Consider the following 12,492-nt stretch of genomic DNA (forward strand, 5'->3'; position numbering starts at 1 on the left):
AACAATTGTGCATAGGTTCTTACCATCAATGACCGTCGCCAGCCAAATACAACCATCGGGATTATGGTTAAATATCCAGGTGAAAACCACACACACAACTTCTGATTATTTTTATTATCTGTTTCTGATTCTCCATTCTCTCAATGTAAAATGATTTGTAGGTTTGATTTTCCCCTAGTTGATGCTTAATCAAGGTCGATTCATCATTAATTACCTTTGACGACCAGTTCCTTGGTAGTTGACTGATAATCTAGGGAGTAATTTAACCCCCTCCCCCCCCCCCCCCCCCCCCTACACACACACAAATTGATACCTGGATCTTCATCAAGTATTTGTTTCGAGTTATTGAGTTTTTTAGTTGCTTTTGAGTATTTAATATTCTTCTAGCTTTTTCAGTTAATAGAGGGAAGTGGAACACATGTCAGCTTTGGAATCGATTATTCTTGAATGTTTTGATGATATCGATCATATAAAGAAGAGAACCAGTTTCAAATTTATAACCAAGAATTTGATGGTTGATTATAGGTTCACACGAGAGAGAGAGAGAGAGAGAGAGAGAGAGAGAGAGAGAGAGAGAGAGAGAGAGAGAGAGAGAGAGAGAGAGAGAGAGAGAGAGAGAGAGAGAGAGAGAGAGAGAGAGAGAGAGAGAGAGAGAGAGAGAGAGAGAGAGAGTGAGTGTGCAAAAAATGTATTTTTGTTATTTCATAGGCATTTTAAAAAAATATATGTTAAGAAAGTTAGTCATAACCACTAACTGCTTCCTCCAAATACACAATCCATGCAAAAAAGGTTTTATAAATAATATTTTAAAGAAAAATTAAAAACAAAAAGGACAATTTGTAAACTTTTGTTTGGGTTAAATATATAGCTATTAATTTAAAGTAACATCAACTTCGATTTGTTATTTTGATGAAAAACTCCTATAACCATTGGTCAAAACTTGATGTGAATGCCCAAACATATATTCCTACTTTCGTTTCATCAATTATTTTACTTTCATAACGACCATTGCTTTGCTCGTCACGTGCTGAGAGAGTAGAACTGCAGAAATGTGAAATATGCAGACAGAGGAGAGAGGAAGAGAGAGAAAGACTGACACAAACTTCCAGTAGAGGTCATAATTAAATAGCTCAGATTCCAATTTCACTCACCAGTTTCAAGATCAAAACTCGAAACAACTAACGTGAGAATCTATTCTAAAATAAAAATGCAGGCCCGCAATACCATGTAGTAGTACATCTCCGTAAACCACACGCTTACATCTCCCAATCCATCGGCGCCGGAGGTGGTGGTGATGAAAAAGAAGCACCTGGTGGTAATTATCGATAATTAAGTCTGTGATTTCTTTCTTCGATACTCATTCTTCTTCTTCAGAGAGAAAAAGATGGAGAAGAAGAAGCGATTGGTAAAAATATGGGATGTGAAACATATGTTCGAAAGCAGTCTCATTATCTTTTTCATAATAGGAGCATTGACTACCACCGCCGTTTATTATGTCAACACCGACGAACAATACACCAGTACTCCGGCGAGTCCGGCCACCGTAGCTCACAGTCCTAGTGTTTATGATTCTTTAGAAGGGTGTGATTTGTTCTCCGGCAAATGGGTTCATGACAACGATACTTATCCTCTATACAAAGAACAAGAATGCCCCTATATTCCTGGTGAGTTTGCTTGTGGACAATATGGAAGAATGGACTCCAAGTATCAACAATGGAGATGGCAACCCCATGATTGCAGCCTTCCAAGGTCCCGACATTACTTATGATTTCAAGTTATCTTATGAATTTTTTTTTTTATTTCATTGTTGAATATGTATACATGTGTAGATTTGATGCCAAACAAGTTCTTGAGAAGCTAAGGGGTAAAAGAATAATGTTTGTCGGAGATTCAGTGAATAGGAACCAATGGGTGTCGATTGTTTGTATGCTTCAAGCTGTCATTCCTCCTGGGAGGAAGAAGATGCACAAGATCCAGGAAGTTAAACAAGTTCAGGATGTCTCTTTGCTCACCTTCAAAGCTTTTGTAAGTATTCAATCACATAATATTTTATTTTTGTGATAAGTTATGGTTTCTAGATAATTTATTGGTTGATAAGTGAGTGAACAACTTCTCGTTAGTGTTAGATGTGTATAAGTAGCATAAAAAATTACCTACTAAACACCTATAACTATGTTACTTCCCACTAGTAATTAAGAAAAAAAAAATGTAATTGTGAAAACTAGAGAAATGAAAATAGAATTGTATTGAATATCCCAAAATCAGCTTTTATAACACATTCAACTACCCTAGGAAGAAGCAATGAAAACAAGTGCATTGGGATAAGATATATTGTTGGCGTATATAGAATCTACCACACATTATTTTCATAAGATTTTAATATAGATATGCATTTAAACTGTAAAAAGAAATAGTACGTGTTACCATTTAGTAAAAACCTAAAGGTGTATATTATTCGAGAAAAATAGAAGCGTTGAATACACATTTATAGTATAGTAGGAAGTGTCAGAAGTTGTCTAAAATCTGGAAAATGTACTGGTATTTTCATTAATGCTTATGTATATGATTAATGTATGCCTAGACGTTTTTGTCCATGTCAAGTTGCTATAAATTTTTATGGTTGAGCTAGTACCCGAGAAATCATCCAAACTTATTTGAAATCATGATCGTTTCATTTATATCATACTGATTTGCCATATGCGTTACTATCATGATAAAGAGCTATAAATTAAGCCCTTATGCATGTGTAAGGCTAGGTGTGAAAGGTTTTATGGATTTGTAAGGTGTGAAAGCTAAGATTATAGTGACATGAAATGATAAGTATGAAAGATAGAGTGATGATAATATACAATAACTAATTCTAGATTTCTATAATGTAGCAACTTTTTCTTCGTTACAATAAAAAGATAGTCGTAAATGTAAGGGTTTTCTTATAACCATTATACTATACCAATATTGTTAACAAAGAATATTGCGATATGTGGGGTTCAATAGAAACTATATTAATTCTAAGATATAATTCTTTCAAGAGAGTGAGAATGTAACAATCGACATCTTTAGTCTTTAGAAATAGACCTTATTCGGCTATTCATTGTTGAGTATGATACATTTAATGATGAATAATATGTATGTTGATTAACACGTGACATAAGTCAATGTCATGTATGGCAGTTGGCACTTTTTAAAAAATGGAAAGCAAAGTGAACAGTGAACACTAGGAATTTAGAAACTAGAAATGGGCTTGATGGGCTTATAGTTTTAGAAAAGTAGAAAAGACTTTGTATCGAATTAAAATTAAAAGGGTGGTAATGATCTATCTAATTGGTAAGATGAATTATCTTGTTACGTACATAGTCTGCTAGAAGGTTTTGAGTGTCTTAATATGTAGTATAATTACATAAACAGTTGTAATTGTGCAAAAATTTATAATTTTTAATAGGAATTTATAAAAATACCTTTTCAGTCAAATAAACTTAAAAAATTAACATATTGTATGAAGTTTTTCAAAACATAGTTTTTTCACGTAAATTTTTAATATCTCTGCAATCATTTTTTTTTTCATGGCTAGGCTTTTATTTATTATTCTCTTAATTAAAAAATTGGTTGGTTTGCTTAATATAATGTAAAATGGATACATAAAACATTTAAAACTTATAAATCATAATTTAAAATGTAATAAAACTATTAATAAGAAGCTAATAATTTGGTAACTTTAGAAATATATAATATTAAAAAATAAATATTACAAAATAATTAGTAATATATTGTTAAATACTACATAGTTAGTTATATTGATTTTTATTAAAAAAATGATATGGCTAGATTAAAACTGTTAGTATCTATAAATAAATTAGTAGAAAGCTTTACTATGATATATCGTAATTTATTAACTAAAGCTAACTTTTTGTTTGATAAGCTACTTGAGATAATTTATTTATAGGCTACAATCTAGTTTTTTGGCTACCACTTTAAACACAACCTTAATATGTGTGATTTAACAATAGAATGTTTCTTATTTGTAATAAAATCTACAAATGTGACATTGTATGAAATTGAATTTTTTTATATTTTTAAAACAATTTTGAAAATTTTGCAAATAAGACATTATGATCTCAACTTAGGACGTATGTAAATTAGATTTTTGTAGGCGTCTGACAAATAAAAGTTAGTAAGAACATCCATAGAGGTGAAAACAATAAAATGTGCGCTGAGTTGTTGAAATGTGAACCCAATTCTTCTTTCTTTGGGGGTTATTCAGTTGCTTGGTTTCCAAGTATTTAGGATTAGAAATTAAAACATTATTGGTAGTTATAAACTATTAGTATTATTTTAAGATTGTAATTTCTCAGCTTATAAAAATAGGCTTACTTTAATCATTCTAACCATCATAAATTATCATCTCCTCTCCGTAAGAAATATAAATACCGTTTTCTTTTTATTCATTTTATAAGATTTATTAATATCACAAGTCCTGTCCCTTATGGTTTTCCAAAAGGATTTCCACCGAAACTTTTGAGTCCTTGGATGTTCTAATTCCTCCTATTGTAATGTTCTAAAAATATTAAGTAAAAATTTCATATTTCAAACAATCAAAATCATTTATTCAATTGTTTAAAAGAAAATCAGAGTGAAATAATAAAATGAATAGTGGAAATAAAACTTGAGAGGACACAGTGCGATGCGATCAAACCGAACATTTTGTTTGAAACTAGAAGCACCTGACACAATAAACATAAACCATAATCATGAAGCTTAGAGTTTCTCAAAATATTAAATAATCATACGGGCCCACCATAACATATCGGGCCTGCCCATTCAATTCAAACGGGTCCCACCCAACCTATAATATGGTTTAGTCGATTTTATTCCTACACCTTCACATGCTTAAATCGAGTTTCTTTAAACCTACAACATGGATTAGTCGATTTTCTTTCCACATGTTTACATCTATAGTTAATTTTATCACTTCCATTTCTATAATTTTGAAATTCCCATATAACCATATCCCTGCTTTTTCAACCACTTCTATAAAAGATATGTCATCTAATTATGTAGCATCGTCTTGGCAAACACAAAAAGATGAAATTAAACCCTTCAGCTCACACCATCAAAGACATTTTTGATGATGTGCACTCAAATTTGTGAGGGCCATACTATCACTTGGAATTGTTACTAGATTTGATTCCAATTATGTTGTCCAAGTTTGAGCATTTTTCAAGCTTGTTTGGTATTCAAGTTTAATTCTTGGTTGCTGTGATATGTGATTTGTACCTCACTTTTTATGGGATTGGAGTTTCTCTATTAAAGATGGAGTTCGTTTCATGGTGGAGTTTAATGTAAGTCGAATTCTCCCCATATGGGAGTTATTCGGTTCCTTGGTTTCCAAAGTCTTTGAGATTAGGAAATGTTAACATTTATTTGGTAGTTAGAATTCTTTTCATTATTATAGGGTTCAAGTTTCTTAGATTAAAAAATGTTGGTTTAGTTCTTAAAATTTATATAGTGTGAAAAGTCATATTCGCATTTTGTTTTGCCAATAAAATCTTGTAACAAACACTATATCGGTATTAACAAAATTATCTCACAATGAGAAAACAATATTGAAATTTGGATGTTAGTTAACGGGCTATGGTTACACATTTGTGTCGTTATTCCGCTAACCATAATAACTCTTGACCATAACAAATTTTTTACATAAACTTATATTACCAATCATAATCTAATATTGGTGGCCTACTACAACATTTACCATAACCTAATTATTTCTGTTGTGCAATGTTTTATAACGTTTAGTATTATATGGCATAAAGTGTTTGTGGTCATATTTTTACTTCAGAATTTGTTTTTATACACTTGATTTTGTATCAATGGACTTGATTATGTATCAGTGGACTGGAAATTAAGTTCCAAATTTTCCATTAATAAGCAATATTCAAATATTATAGGATGTTTTAGAGAGAATCAAAACCCTCATGGTGTTACTCTTGTGATAGGATCCTTTAGACTTTCATGACCAGTCTTTTTTCCTTTTAACGTGACAACTTTAGTTACATTTCATTACATATTTGAAATTCATTAAGTCTACATGATAGATTTATAAATATGAGGTTGCAATGTGAGTTGTTGAGTCTGATATTTTCTGGACACTGTCCCTTTTTCAAAATTTCGGATAATTTTTTTTTACAACGAGTAAATGAACATAGTTTTGGAGACCCTTTTTCAAATATCACGATTCATAATGTTTGTATAACTTCAATAACAAATGATACTACTTTTGAATCCAAAAACTATTATTCAAAAGATAAAAGAAAAAGATTATCATGATTTAGGTATTATACAAATATTTTCTTTGTTGTTGTGAAGTACATGTTTTAATTTATACCAACTTTAAAGACATTTTTTCCTAACAAAATTCAAAACACCCATTTATACTCTTATAATTGCAACTTAGTGTCAAGGACATCAATAAGCAACTCATAATAGTGCTTACATATTTGAATCATGAGTGGGAAAACGACTACGTACGTACCCATATTACATGGGGTTTATCATTTATGCTTTCACTATCTTTGAATTCTTAGGTTTATAATAATATTATTATAATTATTTCTATGTTTATATTAATGCAGGATTATGACGTTTCGATTGACTTCTATTGGGCTCCATTGTTGGTTGAATCTAATGCGGATCACCCAACAAAACATAAAAGAACTGATCGCATAGTTCATATCCACTCTATAGAGAAACATGCAAAAAATTGGGTTAATGCAGATGTGTTAGTTTTTAACTCATATCTTTGGTGGGGGACACCTACACTAAAAATCTTGTGAGTTCATACTTCCAAGGTTCACATTAGTCATGATAGTTTGAATTAATAAGCTATAAGATTTGTCATCATTAGGTATGATTCACTTGAAGATTCTACAAAATACAACGTAGTCACCAACCATCGTGCCTATAGAATGGTTCTAAGAATATGGTCAAAATGGGTTCGTACTCATATCAACCATGCAAGGACTCAATCCTACTTCATGAGTATGACTGCAACACACCACAAGTAATATATCTTTAACTTTGTTTTTTTGTTTTCTAAAGTTTATTAGATTTTTAGTTTATGATCTATAATAAATGACAATTTTTTCTTTTTTTTTTGTACGTTTATGTTCAGGGGCATAGATTGGGGCATGCAAGACAATGAAAATTGTTTAAATGAGACAGAGCCAGTAACAAAAGAACACTTTTGGGAAAGTGGTTCTGATTTAAAAATGATGAAAACATTAGAGTTGACATTAAATAATTTAAAAGAAAGAGGGGTTGATGTGAAAATGATGAATATAACACAACTAACACAATATAGGAAAGATGGGCATCCATCTATTCATAGGTTGTTCTATTCTACTTTGAAAGCAAAACAACTATCTAATCCTTCACGTTATGCTGATTGTACACATTGGTGCCTTCCAGGTGTCCCAGATATTTGGAATGAGCTACTCTTAGCTTATATTCTTCGAGGACTAAAATAAAATTTCTTTCGTTGGACAAATTCGTATATATAGTGATATGTAAACTTCAAGTAGATTAATTTGTTATTGTGGTTTATTGTGAAACATGAACCTTATAAATATATAGTCATCCTAATTGGAATGTGCTTGTTTATGTTGCGGCTTAATTAAAATTTGTTAAATGTTCACGAAAGAAAAATGTTCATTCAATCCTAAGATGCTTCTAAATATTTAACCTTTATATATGTGGAGATAATTTGACGTACCTTGTAAAATTTTGGAAAATTAAAATTGACACATATTTACTAAAATTAAGAAGTTATCTAATCGCATGATTTTACAGTTAAAACTGAATATTTTAAAAAATGGAAATGCACTGATTAATTTGAGAAAATTGAAGGTCTAAAGAATGAAATTTGAGGCCTACAAATGGGCAAACTATAAAATTCTAAAAATTGAGAGTAACATATTCATGCGGCTAGTAACTGTAATAATTTTAAAAAATTGTATTGAAATTTTTATTTCTACTCTAATAAAAAAGTAGTTTTTAGGATATATATGTCCTTTTTTTTTTAACCCGTGTTTTTGTTTTCTGCTCAAACCATGTATTTATCTCTCTTATCGATCTTGTTTTTAATACCTGCAATCCCATAAAATCAGTTACATAATTATGTCTATTACCCTCTGCAACACAAGAAATCAACATAAAATGGATTTCTCTCCTTGAAATTGCACACACTATGACTGATACTATGCTATTAGGCTAAAGAGTATGGTCACTACATACCCACTAGAGAAGTGTTGTAGGATCTATCATCTCTAATACATGTTCACTACCACACTACTATTCCTTGGAAATAGTTACCACTCCACTGTCATTATACTTTTTTTAATATTAAACTAAATAAAGAAACATAATTTATAAAATTAAATAACATTTAACTAATTTATATATATATATATATATATATATATATATATATATATATATTATATGTGTGTGTGTGTGTTGGGGGGGGGGGGGGGGGGGGGGGGGGGTTAATTTAATTTAAAACATAAGTAGAAGGGTATAATAAGATATAAAGACACATTTTCCAGAGACCCTAACCGTCCTTTTAACTCCCCCGATACCTTTTTTTTTAAATGGTTTCCTTCTTGATCCGTTTTCTAAAAAACAGGTAATAGCCATTTCTAAACTCAAAGTTTCAATCTTTAATTTTTTACACTATTTAATAAATCAAAATAATATTATCATTTAATAAACAAATGCAACCGAAATATTTTTGATTGTTGGAAAGAAATTCATTGATTGGTCATATGATTGTGCCTAGCTGGAGCCACTTCACACGACACATATGGTGTTTACGCGTAGGTTGGCATGTCATGGCGGATTTCACGCATAGGTTGACATATGTCACTCATATCGTATCGTCTCATGATCCCATTATTTTAGGTTGGTGATATATGTATAGTTTGTCATAAGGCATGCTTGGACTTCATTATGGAGCATGTAGTACATTATGGAGATCACCATAGTTTAAAGTACCGATATGATATGGTTGCAGTCATTCTATTTTATGTATTTAGATGGCCAGGGTTTGTTCTAATAAAGAAGTTAGTGCACACAAAGATAATGTAAAATGGTAAAGTGATCGTATACACGAGGATTGGTTTTAACACCTGGTTCCTATATAGGTCAACTGAGAACTTGGAAAATCAAAGGGAAGGTTTTTGGCAAAGCTAGGTGCCATGACGAGGAGTATGGACTGCCACGATATGGCATAGAAGATACAAAATGTGTGTTTTGGATGCTCGCCACGTCGTTGCAAGAAGAAGGCCACAACGTGGAAGCAGCTGCAGCCTAAACCCATGATCTTTTAGGGTTTTGTCATATTTAAGTCTCTAAACTTTAGGTTTAAGGCATTCTCTTCAGCCTCCAACCCTTACATATGAAACCCTATCCTACATGCATGATTGAGAGTCCATTTCATTGATTTAGAGCTTTGTTCTTGGATTTTTAGTGGAGTTTGCGAAAAAGGAAGTTTACAAGGAAGCAAGGAGCAAGTTTAGATCCAATATTCTTTTCATTTTTCTAAACTATTAGTGGTATAAAGTTCATATATTGACATCTATTCTTTTAGACTCAAGTTTTAGGTCATATTAGGGTGGTTTTAGTCCCTTCCTTGGGTGTTTTTGTAGTTTGAGGAACTCCAACACTTGTGGTGGATTTCTTAGGTCCTTGGACTTCTTTTGGTTAAGACAAAGGATCATGTTTGGTGTATTTTGTCTTCATGCTAAATTTATGGCTTAATTAAGGACTTAACAGACTTGAAATTGTAGATTTAGCCTTGGAATGGAGTCCTAATGGATAAAGTTCGAAACTTTATCCATTAATTCATTGAAAAGAAGTAGATCTGAGATTTTGGGTTCATATCTGTAAGGATTAAGCACTTAAATAAATTTTTGGTCTTTTGATGGTTCTCAAAATGTGGCAAAGGGATTGTCATGACATGGCATTTTTCTGAGTAGCAATTATTTTGTCCTGGTGTGTCCATATTGTGGCTAAGGGATAGACATGGAATGGCAAGGATATGTGAGTCGACTATTTTGCCCCAAGGAGCCCACGACATGGCACAAGTAGCTCCACGTTGTGGCTAGAGTGTTTTTCTAACCATTGACTTTTGTTAATGGTTGACTGGTAATTTTGACTAGTTTGACTTTGGTTCAAATTTAGAGGAATTAAGCTGTTGACTAAGGTTTGTCTTTTCTTGGTGATTATTCAGTTCGCAGGTCAGATCAGCGAGAGGAGTTGAAGCATTGTTGTGCCGTTTTCGGTCTTCGTTTCAGATGAGTTTCCTCACTATACTCGTGGGTCAAAAGCACCAACACTGACCCACTAAATTGTATTATGTATCCTTGTGTGTTATAGTGTGTGTGTGTGTCTATATATATATATATATATATATATATATATATATATATATATATATATATATATATATTCTTGTGTGCTAGGATGTAGGAGTAGTGGTATGTTGGTTAGAATACCAGTATGATGGTTATTGTCAAGTGGAGTGCCTTAGGGGTTGTATCTAGTCATGTAGGATAGACTGAGAACTCTTAATCTAGGATTTCTTTCCTATTCCTTGTTTAGTTATGGCTCTAGAGTAGGATCACCTGTTCGTATGTCTATCTCACATACGGTTACATATAGTTATGCATTCCTTGGAGATTTGTCGGTAGTAGCATAGTGTGCTGGAAGAGGCCTAAAATGCGGTAGTTAGCTGTTAGACAAGTAAACTTGTGTTGTTAATTACCTGTGCTTATATATATATATATATATATATATATATATATATATATATATATATATATATATATATATATATATATATATATATATATATATATATATATATATATATATATATATATATATATAGACATATTGTGGTGGATCAGGTTGAGGTGGTCCTGCTTTGCATTTTAGGTCAAGATACCTGGTGCAGGCCAGTGGTAAGCTATAGGAACGAGAGGGGAGCCAGTTATTGGCTTGGGTTAAGGAGGCAGGCCAACATACCAAGGGCAATCCAGTCTTAGTGGTTGTAGGTCCGTATATGTTTTGTGGTGTATGGTATTTTGGGGGAACTCACTAAGTTTCATGTTTACCTAGTTGTGTAACGCCCTGTCCCGAATCGTTTCCTATTTCAGGGTGGTGACCAAATATGGGTTATTATCAGGCTTAGCACCTCTGAGGAAATGATATTTGGACCTATTTGGATGTGGGTAGCGTAATTTAGATGATCCAGGTGTTCAGTTTGTGTTTTGGAGTTAATGGGTATTTTGGTGAAGTGTCAGCTCTGGCTTTTATGGAAATTGGATTTTTTTTTGTTTGGGAAATCTTATAGCAAGCATGAGTTGATAAAAGCGTAGAGCTTCTCGTTACCTTTTCATGGATATAAGGATCGTCGAAATCGGACTTATAATTGAAAGTTTATGGCCTTCAGATGAATTTAGGGTTTAAGGAAAACCCTAATACACGGGGCGTACATAAGGAGTACGCAGGGCATACTAGTGCGAGGTCAAGTACGTGGGGCGTACACTGGTGTACGTTACACGTACTAAGCAGACTTGGTTGTGGATGTGAGACCTCATACGTTGAGCGTACAAGGAGTATGATGGGCGTACGAGGAGTTTAAGAAACTCTAATTTAAGTGTGTTGCACCCTATATAAAGACCTTAAGTCCCTAGGGCTGGCCTCTTAACTAGCCTTCATGCCTCCTAAACCTTAAAATTGACCTTTTAGCCTCCATTGTTGTGTTTTGAGCTCTTGAGAAGAAGTTGGCGTTTGTTTTGCTTATTTTGAAGAGATTAAAGAAGGTGGAAGGTTCATAGCTTGGTGGGAACTTAGAGATCCATAATCATCACTCATCTTGCAAGTCTTTTGAGGTATCAAGTTCATACCTTGGCTTTTGAGTGCTTAGATCTCTTTATGTCTTAATTTTCATGCTTATGGGTTGGTTGATGAGTTAAGATGTTGAAGGGCTTATTCTTTTAGATATGAGCTTGTTATGAGGTTCTTAAGCATAAAGGTGCTAGATTTATGAGGTTTATGGTCGCATGCATTAAGTCACCTAATAAGTCCTTTTGAGCTTTAAGAGCTTCATTTAACCATGCATGAACGTAAAGATAGCAACTTTACGTGATTATCCAGCTCAAGGAGGTAAGATCTACGTTTTAGAGCAATGTCTTAATGAATTAAGGAGTAAAAATGAGATTTGGCTGAATGGGTGAGTACGTTGGGCGTACAAGCTCGTACATACCGCATGCAAGCCCTAATGTGTGTACGCTTAGCGTACAACTGAGTACACCCCGTGTACTCAGCAGGATTGGACTTCGGTGTTTGGGCTTCAGTTTTAGCCTCTTTTGGGCTTAGTTGTTTAGGGCCCTGATGGGCCATCAGGTTTTGGGCTGATAATTATTTTAAGAA

General features: G+C 32.9%; 1 protein-coding gene across 2 annotated transcripts; it reads left to right on the forward strand.

The window, feature by feature from the left end:
• Positions 1–966: 966 nt before the first annotated feature.
• Positions 967–7,676, forward strand: LOC111878216 (protein trichome birefringence-like 34). Of its 2 annotated transcripts, none has more exons than XM_023874721.3 (6): positions 967–1,114; positions 1,214–1,749; positions 1,830–2,025; positions 6,630–6,826; positions 6,902–7,057; positions 7,169–7,676. In XM_023874721.3, exons 2-6 carry the CDS (start codon positions 1,385–1,387, stop codon positions 7,521–7,523), a joined length of 1,269 nt encoding a protein of 422 aa, XP_023730489.1. In that variant the 5' UTR covers positions 967–1,114; positions 1,214–1,384; the 3' UTR covers positions 7,524–7,676. The 2 variants fall into 2 exon arrangements, with proteins under 2 accessions (XP_023730489.1, XP_023730490.1); XM_023874722.3 differs by having other exon boundaries at positions 1,001–1,749; positions 7,169–7,384; positions 7,465–7,676.
• Positions 7,677–12,492: the final 4,816 nt, after the last annotated feature.

This window comes from Lactuca sativa, chromosome 8, assembly GCF_002870075.4.
Source record: "Lactuca sativa cultivar Salinas chromosome 8, Lsat_Salinas_v11, whole genome shotgun sequence".
Taxonomy (NCBI): Eukaryota; Viridiplantae; Streptophyta; class Magnoliopsida; order Asterales; family Asteraceae; genus Lactuca; species Lactuca sativa.